Below are 23516 nucleotides of genomic sequence, written 5' to 3' on the forward strand. Positions count from 1 at the left end.
TTTATTTATGATTGAACTAAGATACCTAAAGTGATTGGTTTGTGGAATCTCCTTCTCATCAAGTTTCACCACCTCATCATCCACTCGATCACGACCAAAGTTACACATAGATATTCCATCTTTGTTCTATGAGTTTAAAGCTTTTTCATTTTAAAGTTGCTCTCCATGATTATAACTTGGTATTAATTCATACTTGTGTCTCATCATATATCAAAAGAATATCATTAGAAAATAGCATACACAAAGTAACCTCATTTTGAATGTATTTGGTTAATTCATCCATTATAAGTGCAAACAAATATGGACTTAAAACGGATGCTTAATGTAGCTTAACTATAATTGAGAATTAACCACCTTGTCCTCCCACCGTTCTTGCACTTGTCATTGAACCATCATAGGTATTTCTAACTATGTCCTCATATTTATTTGCAATATTTCTTTTCTCTAGTACTTGCCAAATTTACCATCATACCTTCTATGTCAAGAAAGTCCATATGAAGATATTTCCTACACTCTCTATACCTTTCCATATATCTTCTAGTAAGTTAAGTAGCTTCCATTATAGATCTTCCGGGCATAAAGCCAAATTGGTTCTCAGTAATGGTGGTTACTTGTTTCAAACGGATTTTAATTACTTTCCCCCGTAATTTCAAAGAATGAAAACATAACCCTCCCAAATCTTACAACTGTATTGTTTGCACCTTTTAGTTCACATTTAAAGTAGAAGTTGAACCAATTGAATCTTATGGTGCATGTAGCTCCATGGCTTCTCCCAATGATTTTTCATCTTGGTAACTTTTGTGTCTTATAGATATTTAGGCCATTGAAATTCATTTTTTTTATATTTTTCTTTTTCCCTTTTAGCACTGCTTAACAATTTGGTGAAGAACCTTTATAGTGGCACCAAAATCACATCTTAATTTTGCCTTTTGACATTCAACAAGAGAGAAGGACCATTGTCCCACCCCAGGTTTTCCCTTGTTCCGGACTTTTGGCAATGCAAGCTGACATCTCTGCTCTAGATACTTGGAAGTCTATTTTTATTTCTGTCCATTGTTAACTGTCTTTCATGTGGGTGTTATGAAGATTTAAGTTGGTGATGAAGTTTGGGGAGTTTAGAACCTGTTGACAGAATAAGTTTGGGGAGTTTCAAAACCTAATTGGGATGAAGTCTTCAGCATGGCAATTAAAGTGGTAGATGTGAAGGTTCAGTTTAATAAAATCCTTTCTGAATTATGAGGGTAAAGTAATGGTAATTCTTCAATGACTTGGTGATGCTTTATTTGAATTTTGAGCTTGCACCTATCAAAAGCATGGTTAGTTTTTATTCCTACTTTCAAGATTTCCATTGTTTTGGTTAAGGTTTTAGCTACTATGTGATTCTGCATCAACGTAATTGCTCAGATACTCACGGTTGTAGATACATTTAAGGATAGTTTCAGTTTTTGTGGTTTTTTTGGTATTTGCATCAGGAGATAATGGCTACCAAAGTAGAAAACGCGTGAATTTCGGTCTTGCATACATTGTCGTGTAGTACATGGATATAGAGCAGAAATATTTGATAACACCTAAAAAAAAAAAAAAAAAAAAAAAAAAAAAAAAAAAAAAAAAAAATATAATATATATAATATATATATATAATATAATTTTTTGGGGGGGGTTGGGGTAGGGGTGGTTTTCAGTTTTGACTTTTCGGGGTGGTCAAGTTGCTCGTGGTTAACTTCAGGTCAAGCTTGTTTTTCGGCTTAGTTAACATGTTAAAAACCTTCAAATTGTTAAAAATAAAAGACCCGTGATGTGAACACGAGGACCCCTTGGCCAAAGCTCAAGTGGGGCCCTGGATGGCTCCAAGAAGCCACCCTAAGTTGGCTGAACCCCTCTTGAGGGGTATTTTGGGCATTATACCTCTTATTTTACTTCTGAAATTAGTTTTAGAACTTTCCAGAATTTTCATTGAGTCCAGCTTGTTAAGTTAAGTTGGCTGGGTTTTGCTTAAGAGTCCCATTTTGGTTTAAAGTTGCTTTGTTTGAGTCCCAAGTGGCTTAAAAAGAAAATCTAAGGATTGTAATCTCGTAGTAATTTGATTCCTATTTAAAGTTGTTGAGATAAGATAAAATTCCTTATTTGTTGGGAGTTGCTTTATGGATAAGAGTCCAGTCCAAGATGTAATTGGAACCTTATCTATTAAGGAATTCCAATGTGAGTTAGAGTCTTTAATTTTTAGGCTATGAATAGCCTCTTCATGTAATGTTATTTTCAGATTGGATTGATTAATGAATTGAGTGTTATTGCCAAGGTGTGGTAGGGTTCCTTTGTGGGGGACCTGGCGGTTGTCTAAGATTTATATTTTTCAAGCTTTAGCATTCAGTACTGCAAACTCCAGCAAGTAACCTCAAGTCATCAAGTCTTCCTACTGCAGCCATCAGTCAATCCAGCAACCACAAGTTCAGAGCATCCCCTCCCCATCCTTCCCTGCGGCTACCATAGAAATCCCCCACCTGCATAATCCAAACCCCAACCCCCTTAACCCTTTTCCCCCTTCCCTTCTGGTCGCCCCTAGCACTAGAACATAGTCCTAACACAATTTTCCCGAACTCAGCCCAATTCTCTGGATTTTAAAAATTCCTGCACTCCATCTTCTTCAGGTGAATTTTCAGAATTTTGAAAATTTTCAGAATAACCTAATTTCTTATACCTCAGACCCTCATTCTCTGAAACAGCTTCTGAATTGCAGAACAGTAACATCTTCAAGTCTGAACTGCAGGGCAGCAAGCCCTCCTTAACTTGCCTTTGAATTTTAAATTTCAAATCTGTACTTCAAAGTTCAATAGAATTCAGATATGAATTTCATATTCAGCAGGCTTACATTGCTTTAGAAACCCTAAAACCTCTCTACCTTCTGCTGGAATTTTCTGGGCAAACCCACAGTAAAACATTTCGGCGAACCTGGTTCGATGAGTAGCGAACCGAAACACACACCAAAACATGAGATTACTTATTCTCGCCTGAAAATCGCTGGAAAATGGTTGAACCAACGAAATATCGGCGATAATCGCCGTTGAACAGAGAAATGTTTCACCCACTTGACTGTTCTGCTTCTCTTTTGATCATATTTGCTCGCCGTCGCACATCTTCATGTTGAGCTTGTTGGTGAGGTCCAAATCCAAGATGTGTGCCATCAACCTTTTGATCTGAAAAATAAACTTTCCGGTGATGATTGAACTTGTCAAGTGAAGAACAGAAGAAGATGAGTTATTAAATTTATTTTGATATTTTTCTAATTGAGTTATGTTTTTGGCATTTGAACCACACACGTGACACTTATATAACCACGGAATTGTAAAAAAAGAAAGAAAACTAAACGTAAACATGAGTACATGATTTGACTAGTTGACTTATTAAATATTGTTTTATTATTTTTTTAACTTTATACTTGACGTTTTGCAGGGAAATGTCAGTAGATTATTTTATATTTTTTAAAATTGTACTTTACACTGACTGTCGTAGTGACATTTTGCAGGATATGATATATATATATATATATATATATATATATATATATATATATATATATATTTTAAATTTTTTAACATTTTGAATTGACTTTCCAGGCATATCTCGGTGAAATTTCGCCGGTTCGCCAGGTAGCGAATCAGCGAACTCAAGTGAGATTTCGTACCATAGGCAAACCCTAAGTCTAGGGAAATTACCAATTTACTCTTGACCCTAGACCTGGTTTACATCAACCCAATTTGGTTTTTTGGGTTGCATCCTTGATTAGTAGTAAATTTCAAAATTCTCATGTAATTCCTTTTCTAACATTCTTTGCATGCTACTATGTATGAGATATAGTTGGCAAGTAAAATAAGAAAATGTACAATGGTGGATGAAGAATGTTCGAATAATTATCTACAGAAAAAGTTCCAGAGATTTAAAAGCAGAAATTACCAAGTACAGTGAAGAATGCATGCTAATGGCAACAAGTGTGCCTCATTCAGCTTGAATTGGCTTATTCACCCTATTTTTTCTTTCTTCACATTTTTGTTGTAGGAAAATGAATACAGAAGTGAAACCTTCCTTGTATAATTTATAAAAAATCTAGTACCATACAGCAAGTATTTCTCCCCCCCCCCCCCCCGGGGAAAAAAAAAGAAATAGCTTTTGGGGAATATTAAGTTCACCCAAAGAGTTTAATGTAGCCAAATCTTCTAGAAAGCAGCAATCGATCTCTTTGTAGTTTTGTGGCAACCTATCAAGTAGTATTGAGTTGTGATGTGGTGGAGATTCCAGGTTTCCAATCCTTTTCTAGTCAAAAGACTCAAAACTCACAAAACTATGAAATAAGTTCGGAATCTTGAACTAGAGTCTAGGACCATGCTTTCTTATGTAGGGTTTTATTTTTTATTTTTTATCATTTTGGCATGATGGTATAAACATTACCGAAATCTGGCCATAGTCTTGGAAACTCAGTGAATTGTAACTACGGCTTCTTTTGTAAATGGCAATACCAAATGGACAGGTATCTTGATAGTGTGGGCTCTGGGGAGGGTCATAACGTATACAGTCTTGTCTCTGCTTTCACATCGAGGCTGTCGCCAGAACTATGGTTTATTTTAAGATTGAGAATAAATTGGTTATATTTGCTCTGTTGAAGTCTTAAATGGCTGGCATTTTCTTTGTGACTTCTATCAGGTGGTTGATAATGCAACACTTTATGGTGTCTGCTTACATGTAAAGGAAATGGTTCAGAAGCCACCTAATTTTCTAGATGGTGCTTCATCTTTTTCTCAATCCATGGGTGGATGCAGCCATTTTCTGGTTTCAGCTCCTCGCTGTTACTGTCTGCTTACACGGATCCCTTTCTTTGAGTTACATTATGAGATGCTAAACAGGTTTGCACTTAGTTCAACCAGGAAAGAAAAGTTTTGCATATGTGAATTCATTGGTGTATTCACTGATTTTCTTTTGCAAAGTAAGCTACATATTTGCTAATGAATTGTTCTTAGAGCTCCTTCTAATTATACATTTTTCTTCATGGATACAGCATTGTCGCACAAGAGCGCTTAGATAGGATAACACAATTTGTGAGTGAAATTGCCTTGACAGATGATGTTTCCCCAGATGTTAAAACACAAGATTGGATGAATGAGAGTGTTTTCTTTCCTCACAAGGAATCTAATAGTGATTGGATGGGTTCAGCTTTACCTGTCGACAGTGCAGCAGTGATTACTGAAGCTGCCACAGGACTCATATCAGATGATGAGGCTTCTTCATTGTCAACCAGGTTGTGGGAACCTCAATCTCCTGGAAGTGTTTGTGCCAGTGAGGCTTCAGATTTTGGTAATGTGAGAGAAATAGACAAGGAAATCGGAAAAAATGTTCAGTATTTTGATGATTCATCTGAGGCATCAGAAACCTGCTCAGAAAAATCAGAGAAAACGTCTAGCAGCTATGAAAATCTTCAGTTTTGCCCTGAAATTTTGACGCTTCTCTCTTCTAGGAGCCATATGTTAGAGCGCGTTGGAAGTTCTGAATCTTTAGTGAGGTGGTAGATTTAATGATTTTTCAGTCTATTTCATTGTCTTCCATACTGATTCTGTAATTCTTTGTGGGCTGAATGATTTCATGATTGATTTTTGTTAGCTTGGTTTATTAATCGATGTTAGTTAGCTTGTTTCATTTTTCATAACTTGGAATTAGACAACATTTAATAATTTCCCTGGTATCCTTATTGGCTTTTGGCAGTTCAGTAAGAAGCATGGGATCTGAAGAGGAGGATGATGAGAATGTTGGGGATGGTGTAATAATGGAATGGGCGAAGGTAATTTAAGACTTAATTTGTATGCACAGATGTGATGATAATTCGACATTCTTATGTGGCAAGGTTCATCATTAACCATTGGTGTTGCCACGACAGGTACACAAAAATGATATGTTACAAATAGTTTGTGGTTATCATGTTCTGTCTCCTCCAGCTCGTGGATGTGAAATAATTTTTCAGCCTCTTGAGCATCTGCAAGCTGTCAAGTACAACCGCCCAGACATTCTTGATTTGGGTGGAAATTATCCAGATTTAAAATTGCAGGGATCACTAGAGGCTGCTGAGGTCTGGAAATTGGTTATTAAATTACTATTACTAATGATGGTTTTTTTTCTTCTTTCCCACTTAAATTAGCAATTGTAACTGAAGATGTATCTTTTGAATAAGTTAAATGCAAGATTAGCTGCTGCTGAGGAAGCCTTTACGTTATCAGTATGGACTACAGCAACAGTCTGCAGAGTCCTATCCCTTGAAACTGTAATGTCTTTTCTGATACTATAGGCATGAATTAGGTTGTTGGTGTTTACTTGTATTTCCTGCTGTTGGTAGGCTATTTTTTAGTACCATACAGTTAAGATCATTTATGTATGTAGCTGTGTAGCAACACTTCTGTTTTAGTCTATGGAAGTTAAATAATATACAATGACAAGGAAAAGGATTTAGGTAGAACCGTAGAAGGTTGAAGAAGTATGAGGGACAGGAGCAAATGGTAAATGTGTAGTGTGTTAGAGAATGTTTTCTCCCATACCTATATTACTTGGTAACATATTATATGGAATTACATATAACTCCCTGGGGAGGTGAAAAGTAAAGAAAAAAAATTACAATGCGAGACTCTTAAGTAAAAGAAAAAAGGTTCCTAAGGTACCCTTATTACATAATTGTAATTGTTGAAGTTTGGGCTGTTACTGTTCACGTGAGCAATAACGTGAACAGTGTTATGCCATTATTCCTTGTTTCCTTTTTTTTCTTTCTAAGAAGCAACGATGGCCTGCGATTCTATGTTGAAGTTTGGGCTGTTACTGTTCACGTTAACAGTGTTATGCCATTATTCCTTGTTTTCTTTTTAGATATGCTACTCTTTTTAATGTAGGAATCTTGTTACACAAGTTTTGGTAGCTTCTAGAAAGCATAATTTCTATTTTCTATTAGTTACTAATTTCAGAACTTTCCTTTTTCAGTACTTACTATTTTGGACAGATTTTAGGAGTTAGTTTTATTAGACAATTATGTCCATAAGTTGTACTTTTTATTTACTTTTTTAGAGAGCAAGATGACTTGCTTCTCAAGTTGTAATCTAGACTATTGATATCTATAAATAAGAGGCTGCAATTTTAGGAGCAGTAAGCTAGTATTGCAAGCTTATGTGATTCCTATCAATTCTTCTTCTTTCTTCTTCTCTTCTCTTCTTCTTTTTTCTTCTTCTTAGTCCTTCTTGTTATTGCACTGTTTTGGTTGATTAAAGTTTATATTCTAACATGGCATCGGAGCTTTTTTTTAATCAAAACAGTGTTGTTCTCAAGTATTCTCTCTGAAGTTCTCTTTAGGTTTTCCTTGGTGCGCAACCACCTATTGCTGCAACTAATATATTGTTAGATCAAGTATTAATGTAAATTGATCTTCCCCACCTACTACCCCTTTGGAAGATCCCAGAACTTGGATTATATTCTGATATTTTTTTTTATCCCCTTCGTTAGCCTTTTATTTTTGCATACTGCAGTTTTTTGTTCTTCTACCCTATTCGGTTCTGCACTTTGCAGAATTTATTTTATGATTCTTCTTCAAGTTTTGGGCTGCTGGTTTATGAGTTTACTCTACAGATCGTGGGATCTTTTGCTGGTTTCTAAAGATTTATTTGGGATAGCTACTGGTTTATATGGTTTGCTTCTTTGATGACTTATGAAGGACTCAAATAATACATTTCCATATTACTAACAACCCAGGGAATCCATATAAAGATTGGTTGTATGTTTCAGTTTGCAATCCTTTACATGATGGTTCCTACACAAGCTTTTTTTTGGGTCTTCTCTAAGGTTTGATTTACCTAGTATTTAATCCCTGGGCAGCTGTTTCCTTTTTATATGATAAGGGCTACGATTTACTTATTTGGCTGTGTTTGCATCTCAACTACTGGTTTATAACCTACGATGCTATACAATGTTTCATGCGAATTTTTGGGCAACTGTTTCCCTATTTCATGGGTGGAATTAATTTTCTGCAAGCTTTTTTCCATAAAGACTTGTACCTACTCTGTTTCTTCTATATTTTTTCAACATCTCAAACCTGAATTTAGTATCAGCTAGGTTCTACTCCAATGACTACTGTTGTTTCTAACAAATTTTTTTATACCCACCTTTGGTACTACACATATTTTGCTTTTTTATTGTTCTTGATTATCTAGAGCTAAATCTATGCCTCTCCCTCCTTGTCCATATTTTGCTTTTTATTAAATCCCATTTATACCATAACTCCTCACCATTGGACTATATTTACCACTGATACTATATATTTACCACATTACAACATTCCCTACCATGAGGAGAACTTGGAAACTATATTTCTTGGGATCTTTTTAAACTGGATATTGGCTATTGGTTGTCATTAATTGTTCAAATGTAATGCTACACGTGAGGGGGAGAATGGTACCTTATTTTATATCTACTCAAGATGTGCTGATGGATATTATTTGTGAAGATCTTTGTCCTCAACTTATGGCATTCTAGAACAATATCTTTACTTACCTTTACCTATATTGTCCTTTATTAACTATTAGTTCGTAGTAACCCATATTACCTTACCTACTTGGTTTGCAATAACCTATACTATCTTTTACCTTACCTACTTGGTCCACACTTTGCGAGTAACCCATATTGTCTTTTACCTTACCTACTTGGTCCGCAGTAACCCTTACTATCTTTACCTACCTACTTGGTTTGTAGTAACCTATACTACCTTATCTACTTGGTCCACAATAACCTATACTGTCTTTTACCTACCTACTTGGTCCACAGTAATCAATATTGCCTTTTACCTACCCATACTTAACCTACTACTTGCCTTCTTGTGAAGCATTTATATGGACATTGCAGTTGCAATTTTGAAGATTTAGTGTGGGTATTTCTCCCTACTACCGGCTTTATGTGGATAGTGCATTTTACCTACCCATATGTTACCTACTACTTGCCTTCTTGTGAAGCATTTATATGGACTTTGGAGTTGCAATTTTGAAGATTTAGTGTGGATATTTGTCCCTACTACCGGCATTATGTGGATAGTGTCTTTGATCCTGCTATACTTATGGACTTTGTTCGTCTTCAACATTGTTGATTGTTTTCATTATTGGATGGTTCTTTTGACATAAAGAATTAAAGTTTTTTTTTAAGTTAGTGTGGATTATCTCCTGGGTGAAGTTTTCTCAGTGTTTATCAACGTTTGCTATTGCTACACAATTCAAGATTGGTGCTACCTTTCAAGTTTATTCTTATTGTGCAAGCTGAAGTTTTTTTTTGTATATACTCTGGCTTGAGGGGGAGTGTTGAAGTTTGGGCTATAACTGTTCACGTGAACAATATTATGCCATTATTCCTGGTTTCCTTTTTAGATATGCTACTACTCTTTCTAATGTAGGAATCTTGCTACACAAGTTTTGGTAGTTTTTAGAAAGCATAATTTCTATTAGTTACTAATTTCAGAACTTTCCTTTTTCAATACTTTCTATTTTTTGGACAGATTTTAGGAGTTAGTTTTACTATAAAATTCTATCCATAAGTTGTACTTTTTATTTCCTTTTTTAAAGGGCAAGATGGCTTGCTTCTCAAGTTGTAATCTAGACTATTGATATCTATAAATAAGAGGCTATGATTCTAGGAGTACTAAGCTAGAATCGCAGGCTTATATGATTCCTATCAATTCTTCTTCTTTCTTCTTCTCTTCTCTTCTTCTTTTTTTGTCTTCTTAGTTCTTCTTGTTATTGCACTGTTTTGGTTGATTAAAGTTTATTTTCTAACAATAATACTTACAAAATGGAGAATGAATGTGATACTTCCAACTTGCACAACAAAGTACTGAACTGATGAGGAATAAGTCCCTCGGGAAAGATGTAAATCACTTGGTCAACTTTCTTAATGGAAGAAAGTACATATGTAGTTAGAATCAATATTCTACTTGGTGAAATGTCTATCAACCTCAATGTTTTTTGTCCTATAATGTTGCATAAGCTCATGCACTATGCTGATGGCAGCCTCTTTATCCCAATGGAATGTCATAGGTGCATCAGTATTAACTCCCAATTCTTGGACTAGTCTCCTTAACAATAGGAGTTCACTTCCTCCAAGAGCCATAACCTTGAAGTTTTCCTCTGCACTTAATCAAGCCACAACAGGTTGTTATTATGCTTCTCCAAGTGACTGAGTTACCTCCCATAACTGTGCAGTATCATGATGTGGCATTTGTTAGTAACTGAACTAGCCCAATCTGCATCATTGTAGCCCTTCATCCTTAGTTGTGCTTGGCATACAAGAGTCCCTTTCCAAGGATGGACTTCAAGTTCCTGAGGATACAATGCACATCATCAAGTGCCCACTTTTGGAGGTATGCAAGAACAGACTCACCATCTGTTGAAAGAATTGTGGGAATCCTAAGTTGTGTTTGAAGGGCATAGTAGGAGAATTATTTATATTAATAACCTTTTAAAAATAGAACAAATCAAATCTTCCTAGTGTGGGAATATTATAAGAGAAAATAAAAGATTCAAGCAAATCTACCTTTAGTAAGGAAACTCTCAATATGGAAACTAAATCTACTAATTACTAAATTTGCCTGACAACGCTCCCCCTCAAGTTAGAGCATAGATATTTATCATGCCCAACTTGCCAATGATATTTCTGAACAACTTGACTTCTAAGCTCTTTGTTAGCACATCAACCCACTGATTATCTGAGGTAACAAAGTTTATATGAATCAGTCAAGCTTCAGTCTTTTCTTTGATAAAGTGCTTGTCGATTTCCACATGCTTGGTCCTGTCTTGCTGTACCAGATTATGAGCTATACTAATTGTTGATTTGCAATCTGAGTACAACTGGATAGGTGCCTTGCAATCTGTCCCAAGATCTTAAAGCAGTCCTTTCAACCACAGTACTTCACAATACCTTGAGCTAATGCCTGAAACTCTGCTTCCGCATTAGACCTTGCAACTACTGCCTGCTTCTTGCTCCTCTAAGCCACCAAGTTGCCTCCTACATATGCACACTAGCCCTAGGTAGACCCCCTATCATTTTTGTATGCCTCAACTCTAGGTTTTGTATGAGCTGAAATCGGAATACCTTTCCCTAAAGTAGCCTTCAAATATCTTAAGATCTGGTGTACTACATCCACATATGAGGAATAGAGATCATGCAAATATTGGCTGACAAGACTAACTGCAAATGTGATATCTGGTCTAGTATGTGACAAATAAATCAACTTCCCCACCAACTTTTGGTATCTTGTCTTATCAACTGGTTCTCCTTCTTTTGCCTTTAAGTGTAAATTAGTCTTAATAGGAGTTTCAACTGGCTTACATCCTAACATCCCACTTTCCTTCAGTAGATCTAAAATATTCTTTCTTTGTGAGAGAGACACACCACTAGCCGAGTATGCTAAATCTAGTCCTAAGAAATATGAGTTTTCCCATATCTTTAATCTCAAACTCCGTTCCCCAAAAAATCTTCAAAGCTAAAATTCCATCGTCACTGTTGCCTATGATCACAATTCATACACATACACTAGAAGTACAGTAGTGTGGGATCCATCTTGTTTTATGAAGGTGTGGACTACATTATTCTGCTTGTAGGCATTATAGATCATGGCTTCATGAAACCTTTCAAACCATGCTTTTGGAGATTGCTTTAGCCGATATAATGCCCTCTTCAAGTTGCACACTTTTCAATGAGTCAATAATAAATACCTAGGTGGCACATCTATATACATCTCCTCTTACAGTTCTCCATGTAGAAAAGCATTATTGACATCTAACTGCTGTATGCTACACCCCTTATTTACTGCACATGAAAGGAGAGCCCGAACTGTGTTCATCTTAGCACAAAGGCAAATTTCTCGTGGTAGTTAATCCCATAAGTCTGAGTGAAGCCCTTGGACACCAATCTTACTTCGTACCTCTCCACGGTCCCATCTACCTTATGCTTGATAGCAAATACCCATTTGCATCCAACAATCCTGTTTCCTAAAGGCAAAGACAACAGTTCCAACATTTTGTTTTTTTTTTTGGAGCTCACATTTCCTTGTCCATTGCTTCCTTCCAGTTTGAGTGAGATGATGCTTCCTGTCAAGTGTTAGGAACAAAAGTAAAGGACAAAGAGGAAACAAAATATTGAAACTTTGGGGATAGGGATTGATATGAAACATACTGGAAATAGGATGTGTGGTGTAGGTCCGTGGCTGCCTGCTCCAAGCAATTGGTAAGTCCAAAGTAAGATCAAAAGAAGGGTCAGAGATAGGTTCCCTTGGAAGAATTGGTACTTCATGACTAGGGGCCAAAGCCACCAACTGGCTCGACACAGAAGGGGTCTTAATGCTTTCTTTGATAAGTCTTTAGAGGTCTTTGCTCCCCTTGCACATTATCCACCAGCTGTTTGTGTTTAATTGATCCATCTTCTAAAGGAGGATTATCTATAGGAATCTTAGGAGGAATCAAGATCGGAACCTCTTCACGAAGACTTTCCCCTTTAAGAGGTGTAGAAACAAAGAAATGACAAGAACCAGGATTTGATAACAGATATATCCCTTGTGAGCAGGAGGATAACCTAAGAAGATGCACCGTAACCCACGTGGATTCAACTTACCATGAACATGGTGGTTTCGGATGAAGGCAACACAATAAAAAACCTTAGGTGGTACAGTAAAGGCTGCTATCCTTAAAAGAACTTTGAGGGGCAGCATTGGTCCAAAATTTGGGAAGGCATTTGGTTAATCAAATAAGCTGCATAAGGACTGCATCATCTCAAAACCTAAGAGGCACATGCATAGTGAATATTAGAGAACGGGTTACCGCAAGAAGACGTCTATTCTTGCGTTCGGCAACCCCATTTTGAGGTGGAGTGTCGACGCAGATGGTTTCTAGTATGATGCCTCAAAAGAGTATTATAATATTGAAATAGAGTAAGCTCCTTTTGTTACAATTGATGAGTCTTCTATTAAATCTCAAAGCATTGTGCATCATTCCCAACCTTAGAGTAAGTATCTTTGGCATCCTTCCATATTATAGCAGCATCAAGAAGGAGAAGGTAACTCTCTACAATACTTGGTTCAATGAAATTAAGGAGAAATCACATAACCAAGCATTAATCCATCTTCCACTTATTTTGAGCCACACCAAGAAAGGGCTTGATAGAAGTTCCATGAAGATGGCCAGTCAAACCATGATCACTAACCACAAGAGAAATAAAATGAGATCAACAAGGATAATTGGTCCCATTAAGCTTAACAATGGTCATTTGAAAGGGAGAAAATCACAATCCCAAGAAACAGAAGAAACGGGAGGATCCTTAATGCTAGATGCACCATAAGAAAAATAATTTGGGTAGGAGAAAAATGCTCACTACCAAAAACAAGGCATTAAGGAATTTTTTAGGAGAAATTTTTTAGAACATAGGAGAAACAAGGGCGATGGTTCTAGAGCCTCTTGCAAAGTAGGCAATGGCTCTAGAGACAATAGCAGAGGCCAGGGGTGCTTGGAGAAGGAGTGATGACACCCCTAGGAGAATTGCAAAGAGAAGGTGATGCTCCTAGGGGGATTGCATGCCAAAAAGGGTTCAAAAAACAAGGTTCAGCCCTCCTAGAAGTATTGCTAGGAGTAGATGATACCCTAGGGGATGTCGCTGGTGTTTAGCAGTCTTCTAGTGGTAACACTTGGTTAGATTGGTGGAGAAGATGGTGGTGATAGGTGCTGGAGATGTTTTAAGTGGGAGGCAGCAGGTTCCGATGGGAGAAGAATGGAAAAAACGGTGTCATTGGTGTTTGGAAGCTTTGCGATGGCAAGAGGAGGAGAGAGAGATGGTGGCGGTGGTAGTGGTGCTCTGCAATGGGAATTGTTAAGGTTCTTGGATCAGAGTTGGCTTTGATAACATGTTGAAAGAATTGTGGGAGTCCTGGCTTGTATAATAAGGGCACAACAGGAGCTTTATTTCTACTAATAACCTTGCAAAAATAGAACAAATCAAATCTTCAGAATGTGGGAATATTATAAGAGAAAATGAAAGATCCTAGCAAATCAACCCACATATGGAAACCATCAATATGGAAAGTAAATCTACTAACTAATAAACATCCCAAATGCATATGTGATATTTGGGCTAGTCGAAGAAAGGTAGATCAGCTTTCTTACCAATCTCTAGTATCTTCTTGTATCAACAAGAGGGGAACCTAACTCTTTACTAGAATTTGATCGATGCCTGCTCTTCTCCTTTCTTTTTTTCTTTCTGACTCCTTTTTCGTCTAGTGCTTTTCATGGCTGATCTCTCTTTCTTTCTTATGCAATGCTGGCTATCCTCTTCTTTATACCCACAATTCTAGCTCTTATTCCAACTCTCTCTCTCTCTCTCTCTCTCTCTCTCTCTCTCTCTCTCTCTCTCTCTCTCTCTCTTCCATACCTTTTAATCACAATCTCCTTTCCATCCTATTTCTCTCTTTCTTTCTTTTTATTTTGTTTTTCTTTCTATCTCACTTTTCCACGTTTCTCTCTCTTTTCTTTCTCAGTCATCTCACTTTCTCATTTCTTCATTATTTTCCATTTTTATCCTAACCTATCTACCCCTATTAGATAGCTCACTCTATCATGACTTCTCTATTTACAATTTAATTCAAACTCCTATCAATTAGTAGCTCACTTTATCACAATTAATTTCAAATTTCAAACTCCTATTAATTAGGAATCCTATCCATTCCCTTCTCTTATCACGTTTCACAATCTACCCCCTTTTTCTTGATTTATTCAAATCATTCCCTTATTGATCCAGTATTAAAACCTTTAAAAATATTAATATTCCTTGATGCTCATTAGACTTGAACCTTGGACCTTTTAATGCATTAGTCTAAGTCTCAGCCACTAGGCTAGAATTCTAGATACTCATACCTTCATTAAATTGATAACTAATATTTAAATAGAAGGGATAAACTACACTAGTACATTCTAAATTCATAAAACCGCTATTTATCTAAATAACTCTCAGCACACCCAATAATATTTAAGAAAACCCTTATTTGTTTAATTCACATGTCTGCTCCTAATGTGTAGAATTATGAAAATGCACTTGAGATGAAATTACTGATTTAAAACATATTATGTTTTCAAACCTAGGGTATTATAGGAACGGATTCAAAGGAGTCATCTTTGGAAAGAATGCATTGATGGGAATAAGGATGTTAACACTTATAGCCCTTGGAACAGTAGAATACCCTAGAAAGAACGTTTGAGGGTTTTAGAATCAAGATTAGTTCTAGAAGAATAGATGTACCAGAAAGTTTGGTGAGACAAGGTTTCCAAGGGGATGGAAAGTTTAGTGGGGATGTGGTGGATAAAAAAGGTCAGCAATAACAAGAGCCTCAGACTAAAAAGTCATAGGTACATGCATGTCAGATTGGAGACTTTGAGTAACTTCCAGAAAATGCCCACTTTTTCTCCCGCCTAGCCAATATTGTTGGGTTTTTTTTTTTTTTTTTTTTTTGGGGGGGGGGGGGGGGGAGTTATCAACCGTGGTACTAAATTTCGCAAAAGTTCTACCATCTCAAGCCTATCGAGACGAAATATGGTCCAAAATGAAATTGAGTTAATTGACTGAATTTCAACAAAATTTCAAGTTGTAATAATTGTGATTTGTAACTTGTAAGGTATCATTGAGATTGGATTATTTATTAGTATTTGTTCTTGCATTTTATTAAATGTGTCAATGTTCTCTTGTATATCTGAGTTTCCATTAATGAAAATGCATGATCCAGTTTCGGTTGCTAACAATTGGGCATGTGTAAATCAAGAAGACCACTTTGTGTTAGGTTTTAGTAAAAATTAACACTGCTATTGTATTTAATGGCCTCGAACTAGCTATATACAAAAAAATTAGACACAAAAATAACCTAAAACCCACAGAAACATGGTACGATTGTGTACCATGTTTCACCGAATTTTCAGTTATGGTATCAACACAAGCAACCTGATTAATCATATGCTATGTTCAGCCCAAAAAAAAATTCAAAATGCTGCTTCTCCCTTCCCTCTAGTGGTGGGTTGAGAAATGCAGTAGTTCAAGGTGAGTGAGGTCATGAGTTATCAAATGGAGACTTGGTTTCCCCTGAGGTGAGGGGAAAATGGTCATATTTCCTGTATAAGGGTGACATGGCTTTGTTTTATTTTTTTGAATGTTAACATTACTGCATTGCAAAAAAAAACCCGGCCGAGCCGGGCGACCGGAGAAGCCACAGAACAACCAAAGAAGCGAGAGGGAAGATCAAGTAACAAACAAACAAACCAACGACAACCAACGCAAGCACGAAGAACGAAAAAAAAGCAAACAACAGCAAAAAAAAGACGGAAAAAAGGACAACACCACCCGCACCGAAAGAGGCCGAGGCGCGGGGGCCGAGAAAGAAGAAGCGAAAGAAAACGAAGAAACAAAGCAAAAACAAAGCAAAAAGGAAAAGAAGCCAACCAGAGAGCCGGAGGCACCGCGGACGGGGAAGGGAGAACAAAAAAAGGAAAAACCAAAAAGAAAGAGGCGAAGGGAGGGGGGGAGAAACGAAGAACCACGCACCAAACAAAAAAACAGACCACCACCACACCGACAAAACGAGCGACCCGGAGAAGCGACGAACACACAACACGAAAAAAGAACAAAGGAACACCAAAGAAAAACACAACCAACCCAAACACACAAAACGAACCCCAAAAACAAAGAAGGGAACCGAGCAAAAAAGAAAAAGCAACAAAAAACAGGAAAAAGGAAACAAAGACCGACCGAGAGAAGAAGAAGAGAAACAAACAAGGAAAAAAGATAAAAAAAAAGAGAAAAGAAGGAAAAAACAAAAGAAGGACAACAAAAGGGGAGAGAGAGGGGGGAGAGGGAGAGAGAGAGAAAAGGGAGAAAAAAAAAAAAAACAAACGCGGCACGGGCGGAAGAAGAAGGGAAGAAGAGAAGAAAAAAAAACAAAAAATATTTGACAAAAGGGGGGAAAGAAGTAAAAAAAGAGGGGGAAAAACAGAGAATAATAAATAACCAAATAAATATCAAAAAGAAACAGTGCGGGGCCCTACTCTAACAAAATAAATAAAATCTAATTAACAAGTTTGAGTTGGATTCCGCTCTGTCCAATCGGCCCACGACGGATTGCGGGTGTGTACGTGTTTTCCCAACCCGTTGCTAATCTGAATTTTTGAACAACTACCGGTGCTCCCCAGTGTTAAAATGTTGTTTTGCCCTAGTTTCCTAAATGTGCTCATCATTTTTCCTTGAGCAATTTAACCCCTTTTTGTGGGGGAGGTGCATGCGACTCGTGATTTTTCGAGGAGGGGTCTGTTTTTGAGGGATTTCATGTAAAAAGTTCTCTTTTGTCCTTTGCCTCCACTTTTAAAATTTTGAGTTGTGAAGCTGCTAATTGTTCAATTTTTTTAAACGATTCTTATTGTTGCCTAGTAAAGAAAGTTATCTAGGAGATATTAATATGATTAGTTGGGAAAAGGGTTAGTTGAGTTCATTCTTTTTTCTAGAAGGGTTAGTTGAGTCAGCTGATATAGGAAATATGGGTAATCAAAACATTTTTCTGAAGGTTGTTTAAGTTTCTTATTCTATAAGGCTCTTTTAAGTCTTTTCAAGTTCTCTCTAGAGTTTTCCATATTTAGAACCTCAAAACATACATGCTATATATATATGTGTGTGTGTGCCCTTTTTGTCCCCCTTTCTCTTTATAAATTTTTTATCAGATACCATCGGATTAAGTTTTTGACTCTGAACCTTAGCAGATAGTGATTCAAATATGAAGGTTAAGTATCTGTAGGATATTCAATCAAATTCAGGTATAGATGTCATAGTTGATGCAAATTTTGGATAGTTTTTTGTCCACCTAAAATGTGCTTAATTTACATCTGTATTGTTATGGACCTGCCCCTTCCCTATCCTGTGGCTGCTATCCTTTGTGTTTTTATCCGTTTAGTGCATGTGCTGCATTTATTTGTACAAGAGTCTGATGAGTTTTGCATCTTTCAGTTTTTGGCTTTACTTTCAGGAGTATTATTGGAGAAACAAGTAGTGGTTGTGTGCCCGAATCTGGTAAATTTGACTACTGATGTGATCATCTCTCTCTGTAGATCATCATTTGTGAACCTGTGGATATGTTAAGTTAAAAAAGAGAGACACTCTCTACCCAGTAAATTGTGACCGTTGAATTTTGAAATTATAATTTTTGCAGGGTGTCCTATCAGCTACTGTGTTGTCACTTATTCCTCTGATTCGTCCATTTGAATGGCAGAGTTTGTTGCTTCCTGTAAGTTTAGGCTTCTTCTTTGTTTTATAGAGCCAACAGAAAATTTTAATCAAATATGAGACTAAAAATGGAGTCAGAGATACTAAAAACATTCTTCTTCTCATTTATTCATCGTTGTGAACTTTGGAATTCGAGGGATCAATATTAGTTCTGTCATAAATATTGCACTCTGTTATGTTGGTTGACAGAAACCAATCATTTCTATTAGCATGGATGGAGGAAGTAGTCTCTCTTACACTAATTGAAACCAACTTATTCTTTCTGTAACATGGAAGTTGTGTTCCATAGCAATACAGTTTTTCTAGCTAGGTTTTTTTGACACCCTGGCTTAATTGAGACACTTGTGATTGTTCATCTTATGGCACTGCAGATGAAGCTTCTGCGTATAAAACAGCTGTAGCTTCCCAGTGGAAAGAAAACAGTAGCAAACCTGAAGTAGTGAGCTTCAAAGGTGTTTTGATGAACAGCTTAACAATGTAGTGCAAAATCAAATAAATATATATATATGTATGTATATCATAATGTTTTGACCAGATTTCAACCCAAGTTTCAGGGGGTATTTGGGGTCATTCTGGCTTGGTTTTTGGTGTCTAGGCTAATCTGAGGTCAATAAATACACTGCAAGTGTTATTTTTGCCTAAAACCTAACCTAAAGTGGTGTTCTTGATTGACACATGCCTAGCGGCTGTATGCGGGCAAAACTGGAGTGGAACATGATTTTAAACTAATGTAAGTATGCAAATGACACAAGAGAATACAAAGATCTTCATTAAATTGCGAGAAAAAAAGACAACAATTAAAATCCAGTATACAAATATACAACAATACAAGTAGTCAAGTTCAACTGTACAACCATTCAAGTATGGAATTTGAAATAAGAATAACCAAAGCTATGCTGCTGCCTCATGTGCTATAGGCCAGGGGGAGACCGCGAGATCTCGCCGAGATCTCCGAGAATCCGGCCAAAACCGAGACGAGACGGGCAGACGCGAGAGGGAACCGCCGAGACCCCAACCCACCGCCCCCAAATCTCGCCATATCTCCTGGAACCTCAATTTACCAAATTGTAGATTTCAGCCAAAGCACGCAACACCAGCACACTACAACACAAGAAAACCAATCACCTCACGCATGAACAGCATAATGACATAAAACAACGGGAACATCATCACGAAAGAAAAGAAACCAAGAAGTTATCGATGACATAAGTTATGATGAGATACACAGATTTTCATTTATATGCCTAAGGTTTATAACAGAATAACCGCCTCAACCTACGATTAAGGTTATAATAGTATAAACCGCATTCTAACCCGCACGGTTCACAAAGGGAGACGAAACAACTAGGGCGTCTCACAACCAGGCCACTAGGGTCAAGGCATCAAGGCTAAAACCAAGTTTGCCTACGGGCCAACCCACCGGTGGGCTCCGAGTGAGCCCAAGGCCACTCGCCGGTCTCGCCGAGATGGTCGGTCTCGGTTCTGGGCGAGTCTCGCTCGGCGGTCTCCCCCATGATAGTGGCTCTCATCATTTCAATACCAAGTGCTATGCCTTGGTGGATCCATCCCCTGTCTCGGGCCCAAGTGTGCCACTAGCATCCTCTCCTCCAACAAAAATACATAGTCATCCCATAATGTGTTCAGCTGATGGTTTTCGTTGTCGTAGCAAACTACAGCTTTGTATGCTGCATCATCCATAAGAGTGAAAACTCTTAATTGAGGGAGTGCATAACAAGGGAACAAAATAGGCTCGGTGGGTGTAGTGGTGTTGATGGTGGTGGGCCCCATCAGAAGATGGACTCTACAATTGACTTTGCCCCCGAGTCTGACCCATAATCACTGTAATCGCCACTGGAAGGGATACTCATACCATAATGTCCATTACTAGGAGGGACACCATAAGGACCGTAACTGTAAGCCCTATATGTAGATGTGGAGATTTGGACTCATCTAAGCTCTTAGATTCCATCGAGCCTATTAGGCTGGCCACATCCATCGGATGTAGAAAGACCCGTACGATGAGGTGTCACCCTTATAGCTATGTCAGTGCTGCTTCCCTTTGCCCTTCCAGCTGTAGGTGGTAGGATGACCATGATGTGCTTCCCACCATAATCTGCATCTTGTGTGGCATGAGTGAGGTGACTCTCCCCATTGTATCTCTGGGGGGCAATTGTGTCTCTAGTAATGGAACTGGTGTATGCTCTCAAAGTCCTCCCCCACCACAACCATCATCGTCATAGTCACCATTATCATCCCCATCACCTACAGTCTCATCATCATCACCACCATCCCCATCATCACCGCCATAATCGTCATGTGTCTAACTAGAAGGGAGGGTGTTATTTGGATCCTCCAGACTGAGTAGACTCAAACTCATTGTCGTGCGCGATAGGGGCCATCATCCAATCCTCATCCACAATACTAGTTGCGTCTTGTGCGTGTGTCTGCCCATCCCGAGATGCCATGAATGCATCAACGTTAACCCCCACAACTCGAGCAATCTCTGGGTATGACCTCCCTCTAGGCTGGTCCAACACTAGCTCACCCTTGCTCCTCACCCAATCAATGAGGGGATCCTCGCCATCTGATCCACCTCTAAGGTATCGGCGAGGTCGATGATATCATTCTGCCCTCTACCCTCCGCCTGGTCCCTGGCGTGCTGCAGCTTCAACCTAAGGTTGTGATGGATGAAGACTAGATCATTAAGGCGCTGACTCCCTAATCTGTTCCTCCTCTTCTGGTGGATCAAGTTGATGTACTGCAGTTCCTTTCACACCCAGAGGCGGAGTAAATTTGAGAGGGACGTGATTGCCACTGTCTTGAAGTTCATTGCACTTGAACCATATAGTACCCACCAATCAGTTGCATTATGACAAAAACATTGAGTTAATACTTAACATATAATCTATTTAATCTATTAAATGTAATATTAATGCATCTAACCTGGATCAGTGTTAGCCTGTCCCCCAAAGCAACATCTGAACCAAAGGACCCAAATGCATCCCTAAAATCTTTATTTACAATCATTTGTTATAATGTTTAGCTTAATTCTTTCAAAAATAAAATGTGAGACCTAAGTCCTAGTTCTCTACTATCTCACCTTATTGTTATAGAATGACTAAAGCACTGAGTAGTCGGCTCTAACTTCGCAATCGCTTGCATCACAGCCTAAAGCAAGTCTGTGTGCAACCCCAAATGTTTGCTATACTAATATTTGGGGTTGAGATAATAGGTTGTACAATTGACAAACTCATAATGATATTTAAGATTGAATGAATTATCAACAAGGCAACAATCTAGGATATTTACTTACAAGCCTGCCTTATACAATGGATAAGATGTTGGGTCTGTCGTTTATCGATGATAGATTGGAAACCCTGGCAGCCTTTCGGGTTTGCTTTTTCTATGGCAGTCTTTCTGAGCTGAATGGCTGCATATAGGTGGGGCATGGTGGGCCCTTCAAGGAGGAATCCACCATATGCAAGACCTTTATAATATGATCTGCAAAACTAACCCTACTTATCCCTAGAAATCATCTGATGAAATCATGAAATAATGAGTTGTGCAATGTGCTGTTTAGGTCCTAAATCATGACAGACACATTAAGTTAGTATTTAATAGATAAGTGGAGTACTTTGGAAACTGAAATAATTGTATAAATTACATATCTAACCTTGATGCACTCAAACTAAACCACTCCTAGGATGCAAACATCAATCTTAGGCCCATCTTCTTCAGCCGTTATACTGTTTTTTGCGAATATCGTGGGACCGGGCTGCACTAAGTCACCACCACATGGTCACCTCATCATGTCGAGAGCATAGACATGATTATACACCCTCGACAATTTTGATCTTCCCAATATCCTTCAACATGATGTCAATATGGTGGGCCACACAAGGTATCCAAAATAGATGATACTCGGTGCATCATCATCATCTCACCTACTTTCTTAAAATTGAAGCCGTTATTAGTGACGATCTGCAGTCTACACAACATTCTCCCACCCCACCTATAGGAGTCTAAAGATACATGTGTGGTTTTTCACCCTACTAGTAGCATCCACTGATCTCAAGAAGACAAGCATCCTATCACAATACACCATGCAGTTGATGATGGATTTTTTTCCGTCGGACCAGTCCATCCATCAAACATAGTGGTGCACTTGTATGTTTGCCAGAAAGGTCTTATATCCCTAATGTATGCCTCCAAATCCTTATGTTGTGTTAGGTATGTGGTTGTGACCTCTTTAGGGGTGGGGCCAATGTATCCAGAACCTGCTGATGCACTAGTGTCTATCTTGTTCTTATAGTATAGTCCTTGTGTTGTGTTCGCTGGAATGGTGTGAAAGAGCATCCACTTTGCCACTACTTCTTTAACCTTTCCATTTATGTTCTTCTATGGCCTATGATCTTGGGCTGCCTCACCCCCCTCCTCCTGAAAAACATCAGGATCTTGCTTTAGGATCGGGTCCTAACACCGTGGATAATCAGTTGGTGATGGAGAAGGAAAAGCCCTCTGATTGTGTGACTGACTGAAGATGCCAAACATACCACCCCCTATTCCTAACCTAGATGCTCCAACCCCTGCAACCCTAGAGGGACCAACTCTTGTAGCTCTAGTTCTGGCCCTCTCCTGCTCCTATTGGTGCAATGCGTTGCTCTCTTCAATTGCACACCTGGTCTCCCTCTCCTTCTGCTCTCTTCCTTCATCAACAAGGTCAACATCCTCCTCAATATTAGAGTCAAGTGTATATGTTGAAGACCCCCTCACTGCCTCATCGAATGCTTTATCTCTTTTTATCAACTTCCTTGTGCTCCTTCCCTTTCTCTAATGCCCTCCTCACTACCTCCGCTTAAGCCTCCTCGCATGTGAGCACATCTTTGAACTTCCGGTGATGTGTGCCTTAAACTTGCTGGTGCCACCTCCATCAAAACTTTAACCACAGAAATTGCACCATATCATGTTTTTGTTTCCTACTGCTATGTGATACTGCCATGAAGGGTCAACCCTCCCTCCTACTGCTCTTTGTGCTTGTGCCTCTCCCTGCTGTCCACCCTCCACTTCATCTGTGGCTGCTCTACAGCCTCCCCCTGCCTCTACTGTGCCTGTGAACCTCACGCCCCTTGTGATCCACCTAGACAAAGAACACCAAAATAATTTTCTCTAGA

At 38.3% G+C, this 23516-nt stretch overlaps 1 protein-coding gene across 5 annotated transcripts in view; it reads left to right on the forward strand.

The window, feature by feature from the left end:
• The window catches only part of LOC149009890 (uncharacterized), a 78279-nt gene that overhangs the window by 38538 nt on the left and 16225 nt on the right, over window positions 1-23516 (forward strand). For 4 of the 5 annotated variants that reach the window (XM_089163155.1, XM_089163156.1, XM_089163158.1 and 1 more), the window contains exons 7-13: window positions 4693-4892; window positions 5045-5545; window positions 5746-5821; window positions 5918-6106; window positions 6209-6298; window positions 18070-18132; window positions 18272-18346. In XM_089163155.1, the coding sequence (XP_089019281.1) occupies window positions 4693-4892; window positions 5045-5545; window positions 5746-5821; window positions 5918-6106; window positions 6209-6298; window positions 18070-18132; window positions 18272-18346 (1194 nt within the window). The remainder of the gene's footprint in view (window positions 1-4692; window positions 4893-5044; window positions 5546-5745; window positions 5822-5917; window positions 6107-6208; window positions 6299-18069; window positions 18133-18271; window positions 18347-23516) is intronic. The other variant, XM_089163157.1, reaches the window with a different exon arrangement.

This window comes from Hakea prostrata, chromosome 7, assembly GCF_041222555.1.
Source record: "Hakea prostrata isolate BN-2017 chromosome 7, UWA_Hpros_2, whole genome shotgun sequence".
NCBI lineage: Eukaryota > Viridiplantae > Streptophyta > Magnoliopsida > Proteales > Proteaceae > Hakea > Hakea prostrata.